This window comes from Cupressus sempervirens, chromosome 10 (genome assembly GCF_028749045.1).
Source record: "Cupressus sempervirens isolate cs-2001-9-10 chromosome 10, ASM2874904v1, whole genome shotgun sequence".
Classification (NCBI taxonomy): Eukaryota; Viridiplantae; Streptophyta; class Pinopsida; order Cupressales; family Cupressaceae; genus Cupressus; species Cupressus sempervirens.
Window position 1 is genome coordinate 612,720,588 of NC_143127.1, and position 17,374 is coordinate 612,737,961.

Below are 17,374 nucleotides of genomic sequence, written 5' to 3' on the forward strand. Positions count from 1 at the left end.
CCTAGACCCCCCAAATATTGTTGCAAGGAGTGTGCTTGGGGCACTGCCCCTGGACCCTGCAAGGGGCAGTGCCTCTTGACCCCTATCATGGGGCTGCTACCCCAAACCCTTGTAGAAGAAATCTAGGGGGAAACCATGTCGAAGGAACTGAGCAAAATTAACCTCTGAGTCTAATTTGGCTCTACATAACAACATGGGCCACGATGATGTTTATGAAGCATTGCGTGCATAAGAAAGACTAGAGATATGCTCATTGTATATTCTTTACACTTTAGTTTGGAGTGGCCTAAAATGCCACATTTTATTTCATTCATATTTTTATGATGCCATTTTGGTCTATGTTTATATTTTAGATTGGCATGCCCCTTGATGGTCTATGGTTAAGACTTCGACTACTCTGATGTTTACTTTGATGAACACTAGTAGTAATCCAATTATTTTGATAATAATTGCTATTATGTATTTTATAGCTATGCCCAATGCTAGCTATAGGTTTGTTAGTTTCCAAAAGAAGGTTGATATAATGGGTTTTATTAGCTCATATAGGTGCTGCTTGTTTTTGATATGAAAACTTTAGGGTGCCTAGTTTATTGTGATTCTCTATGTGATAGGTGTAAATTGTTGTTTGTCACCCCTTAGACTTGTTAGGGACAACACTCATGTTTGCTACTTTTTAATATAAAAAAACAATGCCTATAAGCCAAGAAATAGACAAAGTATATAACTCCTTTTAATTTATAAAAAGGATGCACATTCTTTAAAAAATAAGAACAAATCTTAAAGCACTATAAATATATAATGACCAAATATTATGTATATTTTGTACTGATTGACTATTTAACAATATCTTTATTCATTAATAGTTTACACAAACCATCTTTGATGAAATCTTCACAAAAATGAAATATTAAACATTTAAAAAATTCACCTATTCTAATATGATTCTAACTCAAGCACACTTAACCATAATTTTTTTTTCCAATTTTTTTCTAATATGATTCTAACTCAAACAGACTTATCTATAAAATTTTTTTCTCAAAATTTATTCAATCAACCTTGTAAATAGGAAAAATCTGACCCCAAAATTTTCACCCCAAATAACTCTAATAACAGTCCAAGCTATGCAGAATGGATGTACAACTTACACCGTCCATTATTTCAACCCCTTGGTTGATGCCCTCGTAACATTTCACAGACAGGAAAATGGTCCATTGAGAGCATCCCTGCAGAAATGACTTTATTTCGTAGACATCAATCTTATGCAAGTTGTCCACCCATTTTCCGTTGCATTCTTATTTCGTGCGATCGTTACTAAAACTCCCATAATGCCTTTACCACGATCCCATTTGCCTAATTAAAATTTAAAAATATTGTGTGCAATGCAAAGTTTATTTAGAAGTTTCTACTTTTAGGTAGTGGGGCTGGGGGGTCTTTGGATAGTCTAGTTTATTTATTTTTTCGGGTTCTATCTCCTTTTATTGGAATACAGCGAATTTTGGAGTCTTGGTAATCTCGTTAGTCAGCAATGCAGGATCCATGGGGTTTATTGGTCCAACAAATCCAATCATGAAATGCTACACTTACGGTTTATTGCTAGTGTCTTGACGACTTCAGGCCATGGTGGCTCTCAGATGTTGTTTCAAAGAATTATCTGAAGGACACCACCATGGAGAAAATGTGAGGATTTGATTGGGCTAAAGGATTGACCAATAATCGCTAGTTCAATAATGAGGTAATCCAGAGGCCTGCACTGTAATTTATTCCCTTTTCTGATACGATTTTAGGCCTATTTTTCGAGGTTATGTCACGTCACACGTAGACACTCTCTAAGCAGATCCTTAAATCATGGTTCTAAAATCTATCGTCTGTAAACAAGTAATCTATCCCAATCTGGTGCGAAATTTATTCTTCATCCTTAATAGGTTAGTTTTGTTCAATCCGAGGACTAATGTTGGCCTATCGGATTTAAGTTGCTTCTGTGCATGTTTTTCTCGTGCTTGGAATTTGAGTTTTGTTAGAGGTTAAATTGGAAGCTATTCTGGTATAGTTGGGGATCATTTGGTTCAAGGCGGATAATGTTCCTTAAGGGCTGGGGGAGAGACTATGCTTTTTAATGTTATTTAATTTTAATTTTTAATTGGGATTGAGCTAAAGAATTCTGGGTTTGACACTATGTTCAGTGGGGATGATGGAGAGGGTCAGGAAACAGAGCAAGGGGATGGAATCGATCTGAATCAGGTAGCAGCGACTTGGCTGCCCTTAGCTATGGATTTATAAAATTAGTCGCACTTGGTTGAATTGGGTACAGCCTTGGTTGAATTGGGTACAGTCTGGAGCCGTCAAATTCCAAGTGCAGTAGGTCATGCTTTTGGTGAAACATGAATGTTGTTCGTTGCGATTCGGGCTCGGTACAGTGAGACTGTCTATCTGCAGTTACAAGGTTTTTTCTATGCTTGAAAGGAAAGAGACTTGCTTTGGGCTAGCAGTGGCAAGTTCCCTGCTCTTTTGTCCAAAACAAGGATGAGAAATCTACTTAGGAAGCTTCACATTGGGGTTAGCCATTCAGAGGATGCAGATTGTTCGAAGTCTCCAAAGGGCAGGTTTCCTGAGGGAAGCCATAGAGGCAAGTTATCTCCTTCAGAGTCTTCAGGGTCTTCCTCGACTGTTTTTGAGCAGAAACCGTTTTCCAGTCTATCTGGGTGGCTGGCTCCCATGACAAGGCACAGCTCTCCCTCTGCATTTAATATCAGTCCTAGCGAGTCAAGTGACGGAAGTAGTGCAAAAGATAGACTGGAGACCTTAGGAAGTGCTTCTGCAACCCCTAGTGGCAGTTTTGATATGGGTGGAAGTGAACTAGTATCTACAAATGTTGGGGATATGCAGGTCGCTGATCCAGCAATGGAAGAAGAGTATCAAATACAGTTGGCCATGGCGCTGAGTGTAAATGATGATCCCGAGGCAGTTCAGATTGAGGCTGTAAAACAAATTAGCCTTGGTTCCAGTTCTTCGACCCAAAACACATCAGCTGAAGTTGTTGCGTACAGATATTGGGTGAGTCCACCCTATATGCAATTACATTTTCGTATCAGCTTCTTGTACAATATTGGGAATTTGTGGTTTAATTCTGTTCATTAGCGATTGCCAATTGCTGACTGACAGAGGATTGTTGGGGAATTTTGAATTTCACTTGCACCCAAAGAATAGGTCGTATAATCCTATTGCTAGCACCGGGTAACATGAACGTCTTTCTGGGGATGCCTGATGTCACTCTCTCCAATTTTATGTTGCAAAATCAAATTTGAGCCATTTCTGCTCACCATTTTAACTTCAAAACTCAATGTGAAACATCACATGAAATTATTCAATATGGGTTAAGATAATATTGCTGTGGAATGTAAGCCCTCCTCGTAAAGATAGTATGGGGAGTATTTCCCATACCTGTGAACTCGAATTGTAATCCTAAAATTGTAGTCCATCAGATTGTGATATTCTGGTGTGACTATTGAAAACTTATCTGGGCTACTTGATACTGCCTCCAGAATGCCATAAATATAGCGAATCTTTACTGTTATCAAGGCAGGTGAATGAGGGAATGAGATAAGTCGAAGATATCAAAAACTATATCAGGACCCCGTTTGTCTTGATTTAAAGTAGACAGTTTAAGTGTCAGTTGCAATGAGTGTCTGGTTCTCAATATTTTAGCTACATGTGAGAAACCAATTTATCAACTTTAGGTGATGACATTTGACTCAGTTTCACAGAAGGCAATTTTGTTGAATCTTTATATGCTTGAATTTAAAAATTGTGCAGTTTCTCTGAATTGTTACTTATAACTAGATGATTGTACCTGCATGCTTTTACGTTTGTTAACGGCTCAAATTTCCTATATGTTTTGGTACAACTCATATTCACTGTTTTAATTAAAGGGTTAAATTACTATATAATTTAGAAAATCTGCCAATTACAACATTTTTCAACTATTCTACCAATATGGCTTTGTCAGTTCTTTTTTCTTAAGCATATTGATATGTACATACTATGCATTATGTCAATCCGCTGACCTCTTTTTTAAGAATGTCAATTCTTGCCAGCATCTGAAGGTTTGATTTAGTTTCAACTGCTGATACCATTCTGAGCAAAACATTGGAGGGTCATCATTGTCTTATTTCTGCTAATCATAAATGTATTAACAGTAGGTTCAGAACAGGCCAAATATAAATATCTTGATGAATATGGTGTATGGCTATATTCAGCTGGGAACTCAACCATAGAGCATTTCTGTAACCAGTAGCATCTGCTAGGTTTCCTGCAGGAGTAAAGATTGATTCTATGCTGGAGCAATCAAAATCCCTTTTGCAACAAGTTCTCTCCTCTATCTGAGCATTTCCATCAAATTCCATACAGGACTGCCAAAATAGAGCCCATAGTGAGAATCTATGATTTTAAAATAGCTTTTTCTTGTGACAATTGATATTAGTTATTACTGGAGAGAAAAAGGGACCATATTTACAGAGAATACTATGTACTCAGATGGCATAGGTTAAACTTTCTCCTTGCATATTAGCCACCTCATAGAAGCAAGCATGCTGAAAAGAGAAAACATAAACTGAAATTTGCAGATAACTTTTGTTTAGATATCCAGTATCCTCTGGATTCAAGATATCGAGAATTTAGTTTACCTTGTCAGCGTCTTCCAGTACCTTCTTTTATCAGCATTAGTAGCAGTTTAAAAGTTTCAGTTGGGTGAGATCGCATTTTCTTGGCATTCTAAGCATGCTTCCAGACATTAGAAACAGTGGCAATTTCTAAATCAAACATCCACCTGGATGCTGTTTCACTGCATCTAACATTAGTTTTGCTGTATTCATTAGTCCATAGAGTGTACTAGAAGCTTCAATTCTTTCCAAAATGTTTTTGAAATTAAAAGCGACCAAAAGCAAGGGGGTCGGCCCTTAACAGTCAAAAGGCTGGTAACCAGCACATTACCAACCAATAACAAAACCAGACAAAAAGAACAGGAGAACCAGCAGTCAGAGACAAGAACCTAAAACCAGAGAGCTAGAACCAGAAAGGAACACAAACAACTAACCAAAGTCCAACAAGGCACCCAGGCCTAAATCTTAATTACAGCTGATAACCAGCAAAACTATAACTGTCATAACAGTATATAAAGTCTTTGGATCCATGGACCCCATAACTGAACAGAAATAAAAAAAGACTTAGATTTCTTTTTTCCCTTTTCCTCTTGCATGAAGAAGAATTTGGGCCCAGTCGTCAGCAAGGAATTTAAAGAGTAATTTATTGTCCTCCATGTCCAAGCCAGCTTCCTCCTTCTCCTGTGCCAGCAATTGGAGGGTAGTCGCAGCAGCATGAGTAACTTTAAGTCCAAACTTGGAGAAGGTGAAAAACCCCTCCTCCAAAGCTTTGACTCTTTCCTCTAGGTTTCTGTAATGCTCCTCCACCATCACCGTCTCCTCTTTATGCTCCTCGACCTTCTTAGCAACAACCTCCTTCATTTTCTGCCCCTTTGGTTTATCCTGCAGCACCCGTGGGTTAGAAGAAATCTTCGAATTTTCCTTAACAGGGGAAGAAATGGTAATAGGGGAATTATCCTTTTTTCTCGTCTCATCACAAAAAGTAATGGGTTTAAGTGAGAAGCTAGCTGAAACATGGGTTGTCTCAGTATTCCTTTCTTTGCCGTCCGACACTTGAGTTTGAGTGTCATCCATCAAAATGTTCCCAGAATTGAAACTTTTTTCCCCCTCCTCATTACCATCATCCTTTTTAGAGTTGGAAATGCTTTCCTCCTCCCTTCTATCACTGTTATTGTTAGAGCTATCTTCTTCAACTTCCTCAACAGGGTATCTAATTGACTTCTACTTACCCCTAGCCTAGGACTGAGCTAGCCTACCAGACCTCCTTCTTGCTTTTCCCCCAATATCTTCACCAGAATTCTCTCCTACAACCTCAACCACCTTATCAACTTTTAATTTCTTGTTTCCCTTTTGTTCTATGGCTATGTCAAGTTTTTTCTTTTTCTTAGTATCCTTACTAAGAGATGGCCTAGGAGTATGGATTTTCGTCCCCGTATTGGAGCTCAGGGGGGAAATCCTACTATGGCGGGGGTTTTCCACAACAATCTCTCTGGGGGGACATAGAGCTAAGTGGAACTGATACAGACGGAAAATTAACCCTTGATGAATAATGGTGAAGTTTAGGCCTTTACTTTTTTTTTTCCTTAATATCCTTAATCATATCCTCAAGCGAATGTAGAAGAAAAAACGGAATGGAAATGAAATCCCTATTTCTAAAATGATTCAACAAGGGAAAATGATAGTAATAGCACACTCCAAACCTGCCTTCCAGGGTGAGATACTTCATCAGGACCAGACACACATCATCCCAGGGCTCAGGTAGCTTATCCCTTTTAAACCCTCCTCTATAGCAAATCGGCTCCTCATTCTCCGCAAAGAAGTTTTTCATGCTATTCTCATCTGAGACTTTGGTGACTTTCTTCCACTTGTTTCCCTTCATTGTGAGTCCTGTTGCCATGGCAATAACCTCCTCCGTGACTTGAAAAGTAATGCCGTTGATTGTGACCTTCCTATCATCCCAATTATTCACAAATTGTAACGCACAATTTTCATCGTGCCCAGCCATGAACATCATATATGGCAAAAAATCCCCTTCCTTAAGCAGATACCAGGTCGCCATCCTGTCCTTGAAGTTCTCAAGTCTCATTGGTTCCAACCGATTCAGATCACCTCCCATATTAATTTCACCACTATCCTGACTCTCTTTCTCAGAAATATGCATCAAAACTTTATCGCTTTCCAATTCTCTGTGGTTGCTCTCTTGCTTTAATTCTTTGGGGGAATAGGGATCAAAATTACAGACCCGCGTATGATGAGCACCAGAATCCCATAATATCTTATTATGAGATTCGTGGTATTAAAAAACCTAATTTTCTCTCCCCGTCGATTTCTGACATCCCAATCCATAATATCTATCGTACTTCCATTTGGGAAGCGATTTGAAGCTTGCCCCGAGTTACCATAATTGCGAAAAGACAATTTCCTTAATTCGTAATTACTCCACTTGTCATTTGTAGGGCCACATCTATCTCTTATTTCCAAAACGTTAAAGTTAAATTTAGCGACAAAGTTCCCCATCTCGCCAAAATTGGCCTTACTTTTAAATTTAGTGATCATCATTTTGAATTCTGCCGCCTTTTTCCTTGAATATCAACATCCTTAGATTTTCATTGATATCAACTAAATTTTCCCAGCACGTGATTGCCCTAACGTTAAACCCCATGGCAGTCGCAGTGTCTGCCACTTGATTACCCTCCCGGTAGATATGCTGCAGGTGGACCATTCTCATTTTCTCTAATATATTTTTAATATCCAGGATGATATTTCAAATCTTCCATCCCAATTTTGCCTCCCCCTTTACCCAATCGATCACTAGTTTGGAGTTCCCTTCTATAGTTAACTCTAAAATGTTTCTTTCCCTAGAGAGTTGTAGACCCCATAATAATGCCATAGCTTCTGCCACATAATTGCTACCAATCTCCACCTGGCCTGCATAAACCAATAGAACATCACCATTCCTGTCTCTCAGCACACCACTAGCCGTTCCCTGCCCTCCTTTCGCAGCTCCGTCAAAATTCAGTTTATACTGTGTGATGGTGGGTGGTCTCCATATTGTCTGTTGTCTCCTCCTCCTAGTAGAGCTATCAAAAAGGAAGAAGTCCTCTTGACAACCCCAATTCTCAGCCACAATGCCTTCAAGTCTTTTGGGTTCCTCCTTTGGCATCTTGTATTTAGCTACTCTTATATTTTCCTTCAACAGTTTGTTCATCACTCCAAAAACCACTTCAATCGTCCTATTTTCTCCCCTGAATATCCTGTTATTCCTTTCTTTCCATATGTGCCAGCATACATATGGTGGGATAAACTTCCATAAGAGGATTAGTCTTGGATGATGGAATGGGCAATCCCAATTATCCACAAACTGTCCCAAGTTATCTTTCATGACCCAAACCACCCCCAATCTTTCCCAAACCTTAGTCCAGATGTCAACCGCAACCTGACATTCAATGAAAAGGTGGTAAATATTTTCTTCCTTTTGTTCACAAAGGCAACAACGGTTTGTTATGTAGAATCCCCTTTTTTTCAAATTATCAATTGTTAGGATTTTTTCATGTTGAACCGTCCACCAAAAGAAATTAATCTTAGGTATAAGGTTACTGATCCAAACCTTACTCCACGTAGTTGGGCATAGTTCCTTACTGAACATTAGGGTATAAGCAGATTTGACAGTGAAGTTCCCAGTCGGAGTTAAATCCCAAGCTAATACATCTTCCTGTGGCAGCATTGGGATCCTCTGTTCCTTTATTAGTTCTTCCAGTTCCTCTATGAGAATACCTATCTCCCGCGGATAATCCTCCTTCAACAGCTTCTTCCTTCTCCTCCCTTGATCAATGTAGTCTCCCACTCTAACCCCTATGTCCTCCTTAAGGAGTTCCTTTAAACCACTATATTTACTTAAAGCCAGCGGTTTCCCCTCCGTCCACCTGTCTTCCCAAAACCTTATATTGAAGCCATTGCCCATAATCCACCTTAATCCTTCTCTTAGCAGTCCTCTATTTCTAATAATGTTCTGCCAGATCTTTGAACCACTCGGGAGGTCATTATTATACAAGTTCCGCCGAAAGGAGGTATTAGACAAATATTTAGCTTTCATAATATTTCCCCACCCCGTGTTTCCTTCTGCCAGTCGCCATCCAATTTTTGTAAGGAGAGCTTTATTAAGGTCTTTCATTCTTCTATCCCAAGCCCCCCCTTAGCTTTTGGTTTACACACCTCCTCCCAGTTGACCAGATTCAATTTATTTCTCTCTTCAGTCCCTGACCACAGGAAATTCCTTTGAATTCTCTCAATTTTCTCGGCCATATTAAGATTAATCTTAAATATGGATAAGAAATAAATATGGATCCCCTGAAGGGCAGCAGCAATCAGTTGAAGTTTTCCGGCATTGCTTAATATCTTCTCTTTCCACCCTGCAAGCTTCTTTTGAATTCTCTCTACTATCGAATTCCAAAATTCATTAGACACCTCCTTGGTAGTGAGGGGGAGGCCTAAATGAGTGTCTGGGAGGCAAGCAGATTAGCAATCCAAGATTTTCCTAATCCTTCTTTGAAGTGAAGGATTAGTGTTAAAGAAATAAATCTTGCTTTTATGGTAGTTCACCCGTTGCCCTGAGCTTTCTTCATAATTATGTAAAATCATTTTCCAGGCTTCGGGCTCCATGATTGAAGATTCTCCAAATAGGAAGGTGTCATCCACAAATTGCTGAATAACCTCAACTTCTGCATTAGTGGCTGGTTTCACACCTTTAATGCAGCCCGAATCAGCTAATTTACAGAATGACCTTCCCAAGACTTCAGCAACCATGATAAAAAGGTAAGGTGAGAGGGGGTCGCCCTGTCTTAAGCCTTTTCCTACCATTATGTTACCCCATAGGGATCCATTTAGTAGGACGGAGTACTGCATTGAGCTCACCATCAACATGATTAGGTTTATAATCCTATTGTTAAATCCAATTCTTTCTAGTACATCCTGAAGGAAGTCCCACTTGACCTTATCATAAGCTTTGGAAATGTCTAACTTGAATGCCATTCTAGGTTGCCTGCTCTTTTCCATTGAATGGATAACCTCATGGGTTGAAATAGCCGCATCAAGGATCTGTCTTCCTGGCACAAACCCCTTCTGAGGACTACCAATAATTTTTTCCAAGAAAGGCTTTAATCTGTTCACTAAAACCTTGGCAAAGACCTTGTAAATAGTATTACATAGACTTATAGGTCTAAAATCATTCAAATTCAGAGGATTGGAATTTTTAGGAACTAGTGCAATAAAGGTCTTATTTATGCTCCGTAGAATTTTGCCAGTTCTGAAAAAATCCCTAGTCGCCCAAATAACTTCTGATTTGATCACCTCCTAGAAATGCTGAAAGAAAGCAGGTGGGAAGCCATCGGGGCTCGGGGCCTTAAAAGCTTTCATTGAGAACACTGCCTTTTTCACTTCCTCTTCTGAGATCTTACCAAGGATCCAATTATTTTCCTCTTCTCTTATACTCCTTGGGATTGAATTAATCAGACTTCTCCTGATCACCTGGTTCCCAGCAAAGTTATCTTCCTTAAGCGCCTTACTGAAGTGATCAACCACAAGTTTCCCCATTTCCTCCTGCTCTTTCAATACCCTTCCTGCTTCATCACTTAGTTTTGAGATAGTGTTTCTTCTTTTGTGGTTAGAAGCAGATCTGTGAAAGAAGGTGGTATTTTTATCCCCTTCCTCCAGCCATTGGATTCTAGATCTTTGTTTCCAGAAAATTTCCTCCTTTTGCAGGATCTCTTTCCACCTCCTTCTAAGTTTTTCCTCTTCCTGAATATTCTCCTCCGAGTTATTCCCTTCTGCAATAGCCCCTTGGATTTTTTTTTAGCTTTTCCTCTACTTCTCCTTTACCTTTAAACAGATCCCCAAATGAACTTTTAGCCCAAGCTTTGACATTTCTTCGAATATTATCTAGTTTCTGGGTAAGTCAGTACATTGCAGTACCCTCTATTCTTATATTCCACCACTCTTGAATCTTATCTTTGAATTCCGGATGTGATTCCCACATTATTTCATATCTGAAAGGTTTCTTTCCCCCTTTATAGCCATCCTCCCAATGGAATAAAATGGGTGAGTGGTCAGACACCGTTCTGTTGAGATTTTCCAAGTAGGAGTTGCCCATGCTATTCCAATTCCTTGACAGTAATAATCTGTCCAGCCTAACCTAAATGAGATCTTCTCCTTTCCTATTATTAGTCCAGGTGTATGGGTTACCCCTCAACTCCACATCCATGAAGTCCAGCTTCCCCGTAAAATCACTTAGATCTTGCAAGCTCTCCTGACATTCTCTGTTGCCTCCCCTCTTCTCCGAATGGTAAAGAGGGGTATTGAAATCACCCATACACATCCATTTCTCCTCCAACATAGTTTCAGATATCCTTATCAAATTGTCATACATTTCCTTCCTCCCTAATCTGCTATTAGGTGCATAGATATTAATCAGTTTCCAGCTGTGACTATTCGATTGGAAATGAGTAATTATAAAGTTTTTTTCCTTCCAGATCTCATAGCCCTTCAACGAGTTTAGATTCCACATGGTAGCAATTCCCCCCGAAGCTCCATCCGAATCCCTATGTATATACCTCGCCCCTGGCTAGATATAGCTAGCAATTTTATCAAAATTTGAGCTAGACATTTTTGTCTCTTGAATTAACACACAGTCTATTTTTTCCTGAGATATTAATTGCTTGAGAGCATACTGCTTCTGGGGATTATTCAATCCCCTTATATTCCATGAAAGGAGTTTCATTTCTTACCTTTTGTTACTGTCTCCAGTGTAAGCTGTTTACCACTGGCTACATCTCTAGCAGTTTGCTTTGTCCTGGTAACTTTGCTTGATGGTCTTCCTGCTGTTCCTGAAACTCCAATATCTAGTTTTCTCCCTCCCCTTTTCTTCTTCTTTTGCACTTCCCATTCCCCATTATCCTCCTGAGGCAAAGAGGGGCTCATCTCCTTATCCATATTATCAATGCTTGCCATTACTCTCACCGCTATCTCAGCCTGCGAGGCCTTTACTATCCTCAGAGGGGAGCAAACTAACTCCCTTATATCACCTTCCTTATGCTTATGGTCCCCCCCCCCTGTTGTTGAGGAGTCCATGAAAGTGGGGGTTATCCCTTTCCCCTTAGAAGGGGTTTCAAGCATGCTCCCCCCAAACTGGATTGTTGTCAAATCTTGTATAGTGTTGGTTCCTTCTATTTCTCCATTTTCCAAACACTCTTCCGCCGAAGACCTCGCCAAAGGTGAGCCTAGAAGATCCTCCAAGTCTCTTTTGAAAGGGTATTCCTCCTGAGCCTTCTCATCTTCCTTAGTCTCCTTACCCCTAGGACTCATCTCCTACGTGGGGGTCATAATGGGCAAGGTCAAAGGAGGATTCGTTACTGTCTTCTCAGTCTGTACAGAAGGTTCCCCAATGTTCTCCATAACTATCCTTGGGGAGCACTCCTTCTGTTTATCTTTTTGCATTTTAGCTTTGCAATCTACAATAAGGTGACCGATTTGCCCACATCTTTGGCAAAACAAGCCAGCATTCTCATATTCTATGGGCTGAACTCTCTCACTCCATTTAGTTTTTAAAGTGACCACAGTAGGTAGTGTTTTGTTCAGTGCTACATTCACACAGAATCTAGCATAGACAAGTCTCGATTTTTGCATTGTCACTTTGTCAGTAGTAACAAAATGACCAACAGAGTTCCCCACCCATCTTAATATCCTTTCATCCCAAAATTCCAGAGGGAGGCCAGGTAATCTTACCCAAACTGGGGCAAGTTTGTTTAGCTCCAAACCAGCATCAAAGCTCGGATGCCATCTAGTCAGGGCTAGACAGTGCTTCCCAAAATACCAAGTCCCAGACAGAACCGCCATGAGATCTTCTTTCGTGGTGAATCTGAAACAAAAAAGACCACTTGGCATGGTAGAAACACTTACAGTTCCTTTGACCTTCCACTTATGGTCCACCCATTTCCTTACCGTCTCGATAGAAGGGCGGAAAGCAACAAATCTGCCAACAACACAAAGTTTGAGGCCAGAAGTCACATTATCCATCATGCCATCAGGGAGTGCAATCACAGGTCCATCTTGTCCACGTGTTACCGTGGGATTCTCCGTGATGGGGCTGGACATCTTGGAACCCACGAGCGCATTCTTCCATCCTGACAGAGAACCCACATCCAACTTTTGGGCATCTCCATGCTGACAACCGGCAGAACTTCCTCCCACCTGCTCAAGGACGTCCACACTCGACCGTCCATCCTCCAAAGCTGGCTTGACATACCCCGACCCATCAAACACCATGGACCCACCGCCAAACAACTGGTCAACATCTCTACTCACCGCAAGCACCAGTTGTAGGTCCGGGCAAGAAGGCGGATCCGGAGGTTTAGGGCCCTCCATCATTCAAAAGTCAAAAACAAAATGGGCGGCAAAGTTGCAGAGTTGCAGAGTTACGGCTACACACTTCAAAATGTTCTTCCTCACTTGTTCAGCAACTTATTCTTCTTTCCAAAATGTTATCATGATGACTTCATTTTGTATCCATTAGAAAACTAAAATGACTTTTTATTTTCCTCATAATTAGCTCACAATTTCCAACAAGTATAACTTAATATTGCAGCAAACAGAGATGCAAGCATGAAACTGTTTTTGTTCTCCGCGCTTGTGTGTGGACCCGGTGAGGCATCCCTAGAGAGTAGTTAAGATTTGCATTATACAGGCAGGGTTTCTAAAGGAACCAAAATATAGCCCATACTGAGAATATAATTGTGAAATGGATTGTTCATATGACGACTGATAAGACTAAATGGAAAAAGGCTGACGGAAAGAAGCTGTAACTATATTTACAGATAATACTATATACTCGAATGGCATATGTTAAAGTCACCGTTAAACTGTCTCCTTACACGCTAACGATCTTGTGGAAGTTAGAATGATGAAAACTGAAAACATAAGTTTGCAGATAGTCTTTTTACAGATATCCACTGGAATTAATACAACCTTGTTCGTGTGGAAACCTGGTCAGGCAGCCCCTGAGATGGCACTTGAGATTCACATTATTTAGGCAGGGTTTCTAAAGTGTTAAATATTAACATTGATAATTATACTGGTCTGAGAAAGTGCAGACCGCACCTTCACCTATTATATCATAGATGGCATATATATACATTAGTCTTGACTCTAGAATTGGCGGCGATCTTTGGGCAGAGATTACATTGTATACTAATCATAACTAATGGTTATGTTAGTTAACCTTGCGTTACTTCCTTCTAGGCGCTGATTTCTATAAGAGGTGTTTGGCCGACCTCAATAGGGTCATGTCCCTTTAAGGGACATGCCCTTTGGTCTTGATATATAGGGTAGGAATTATTGCAGGTTGAGGACACACAATAACTACAAGTCTGCTCCCTCAAGCAATAATACCAATTCGAATTTATTGCAGAGATAAATAACATTCAATTTAAAATAAAAGTTGACAACTCCTCCATACTTCAGAATATTAAGTTCATTTTCAGCAACCGAGGATATTATACAAGTCCGAATTATTTAGTACAGAATTTGTAGAAACTTTACATGTTATCAGAGTCTTGTAGTCGAACCTAGGCTCTGCAAATTTAAGTAATCAGACCTTATATATATCTAGCATCATTCTCCTATCTTCAATGGCATATGTAATCAGACCCAAGGACAGGTTCGGTGGGAAAGAACACTTTGATGCCTGGAAACTCAAAATCATGATGATTCTTGAAGAAAATGATGTAAAACAATTTATTGATTCAACATCCAAACAACCTAATGTTGAACCTTATAAAACTATATGGAGTAAAGGAAATAGAAAAGCCTTTCAGATCATATTAGATGGAGTAAAGAATGATATTGTACCTATGTCAACAAAACATCAGACAACATTTGATATGATGAATGCATTACTAAATGCATATGAGGTCAACAATGGAACTAGAGTTCTCGCACTGAAAAGGCAACTATATCACATACAAATAAAGAAAGGAGAATCAATGAATTCTTACTTCCTAAGGGTTGCTGGCATAAGAGATGAACTGTCAAGTATAGGAACCATTATTAGTGACACGGAACTAACACTGATGGCTATAGATGGATTACCAGATTCGTGGGAAACTTTTGCACAAGGAATAAGTGCCAGAGATAAACTTCCTGACTTTAACAAACTTAAGGGAGATTGTCTTCAAGAAGAATCCAAAAAATTAAAGAAATGAGGGAAACTAAAAACAAAAGATGAAGAACTTCATGTTCTTAATACAAACTCCTATAAGGGCAAGAAGAAGCATTTCAAGAGGGAAAAGGGAAATCAAAAGAATGGCAAAACCAAGAAAGATCTATCCAAAATAAAGTGTTTCAGATGTGAATAGTTTGGACACTACAAATTTAATTGTCCTGAGAATTCTAAACAAGCAGCGAACTATACAAAGGTTATTAGGGAAGAAGATAACTATGATCCTGAGAATCATGTATTGCATTCATCACTATCTAATGAAATCTCAAGTAAAGCATGGGTAATTGATAGTGGATCTTCTAGACGTATAATAGGATACAAAGAAGCACTAGACTCTATATCAAAAAAGGTTAATGGCGAAGTCACCATTGGTGATAATTCAGCACATTCCATTGAAGGAATTGGAAATTACACCTTGAAACTAAAATCAAGAAATTCTCTTCTTCTTAAAGGAGTACTCTACGGACCAGGAATAAAAAGAAATCTAATCTCGGTTACAACACTTGAAGATGATGGACATAATGTTGCTTTCATGGATGGTAAAGTAATAACTTGGGCAAAGAACTCCTCAATTAAGAAAATGAAGTTGATTGGTGAGAAAAAAGGGTATTTGTATGAATTAAATTCAGAACCTAGTCGACCCATTCAAGCTTTAATTCATGAAGCTACAAACATAAATGAAATATGGCACAAAAGGTTAGGACATCTAAATTTCAAAACCTTATCAACTATGCAGAAGATGGTTATTGGTTTACCTAAACTAAATAAACACCACTCAAGCATATGCAAAGGGTGCGCTCTGGGTAAGAACACCAAAAGTCCATTTCATGATAGCGCTAGAAAAACCAACAATGTTTTGGAATTAATTCATTCAGATTTATGTGGACCTATATCTGTTCCTTCTCTTGGAGGATTCTGGTACTATATTTTGTTCATAGATGACTTCTCTAGGAAAACTTGGATTTACTTCTTAAAATGCAAAGAATCAGAAGAAATCCTAAAGAGATTTAAAGAAGTCAAAACATTAACTGAAAACTTATCAAGACATAAAATTAAAACTCTTAGAATTGATAATGGAGGAGAATACACCTCAGATTTGTTTAAAAGATTTTGTAAAGAAATAGGAATTAAGAGGGAGTACACCATTCCTTATAATCCAGAACAAAATGGGGTAGCAGAAAGAAAGAATAGAACAATTATAGAAGCTGCTAGAGCTATGATATTTGATCAAAATCTAGAATATTATCTTTGGGCAGGAGCCTCTCATACTGCTGTCTATATTCAAAATAGAAGCCCTCACTCCTACCTTAGAGATAAAACTCTTGAAGAAGTCTTTACTAAGGTTAAACCCAAATATAAGTCATCTTAGGATTTTTGGGTGCCCTATATGCATCTATGTTCCAAACGAAAAGAAAACTAAGTTAGAACCCTCCGGAAGGAAAGGTATTTTTGTAGGGTATAGTGAAACATCTAAAGCATATAGGATTTTCATACCTAGACGGAAAAGTATTGAACTTAGTAAGGATCTAATTTTTGAAGAAGATCTAGCATTCAAAAGAGCCCTAAGTTCTGAAGAACCTTCTCCTTTACCTAGTTTTGAAAGAAATAACAGAGTCTGAGTCTTAGAGGGAGAACATAGAAGAAATTGAAGATGAATTTCAAAATCTAAATCTTAGAGAAACTCAAAATTCAAAGAAAAGACCACTTTGGGCCATTAAAATAGTTGAGGACTCGAGGAAGCACAAGACTTTGCTGCACTTCTGGAATAGTTAGAGAAAGTGCAATACCCAAAGATTTTTTACTTATACAGCAAACATGAATGATTTGTCCAAAACAGAACCAACCAATCCTTTAGATGCTATTAAACATATAGCTTGGAAAGAAGCTATGACAGAAGAATACCAATCTATTATGAAGAATGATGTTTGGCAAATTGTTCCAAGACCTAAAGGAAAATCTGTTGTTTCTTTCAAGTGAATATTTAAAATAAAGCATGCTGCTGACGGTAGCATTGAGAAATATAAAGCTAGATTTGTAGCTAGAGGATTCTCTTAGAAAAAAGGGATTGATTATGAAGAAACTTTTGCTCTTGTTGCCAGATATACCTCTGTGAGAGCAGTTCTAGCCATTGCAACATTGAAGGGATGGAAAGTACATTAGATGGATGTAAAAACAACATTCCTAAGTGAAAAGATTACAAAAGTAGTTTATTTGGAGCAACCTGAAGGATTTGAAACTCATGATCCTAACGTTTTTGTTTGTAGGCTCAAGAAAGCTCTCTATGGGCTTAAGTAGGCTCCAAGCGCTTGGTATGAAAGAATCGATAAGTATCTCATCGGCTTAGGATTCTTCAAAAATGAAGCCGGTCCAAATTTATATTATAAAAGAGATAAAGCTGATATGGTAATTTTGATACCGTATGCTGATGATTTACTAATAACAGGTGATGATC

General features: G+C 38.9%; 1 protein-coding gene across 2 annotated transcripts in view; it reads left to right on the plus strand.

The window, feature by feature from the left end:
* The first annotated feature begins 1,436 nt into the window (after nt 1-1,436).
* The window catches only part of LOC149535333 (putative serine/threonine-protein kinase SIS8), a 196,134-nt gene continuing 180,196 nt past the window's right edge, over nt 1,437-17,374 (plus strand). The window contains exons 1-2 of one of the 2 annotated variants that reach the window (XM_089807165.1): nt 1,583-1,732; nt 2,181-3,051. In XM_089807165.1, coding sequence (XP_089663291.1) covers nt 2,521-3,051 — 531 coding nt within the window. In that variant the 5' untranslated portion in view covers nt 1,583-1,732; nt 2,181-2,520. Of the gene's footprint in view, nt 3,052-17,374 lie in introns of both variants that reach the window. The other variant, XM_089807164.1, reaches the window with a different exon arrangement.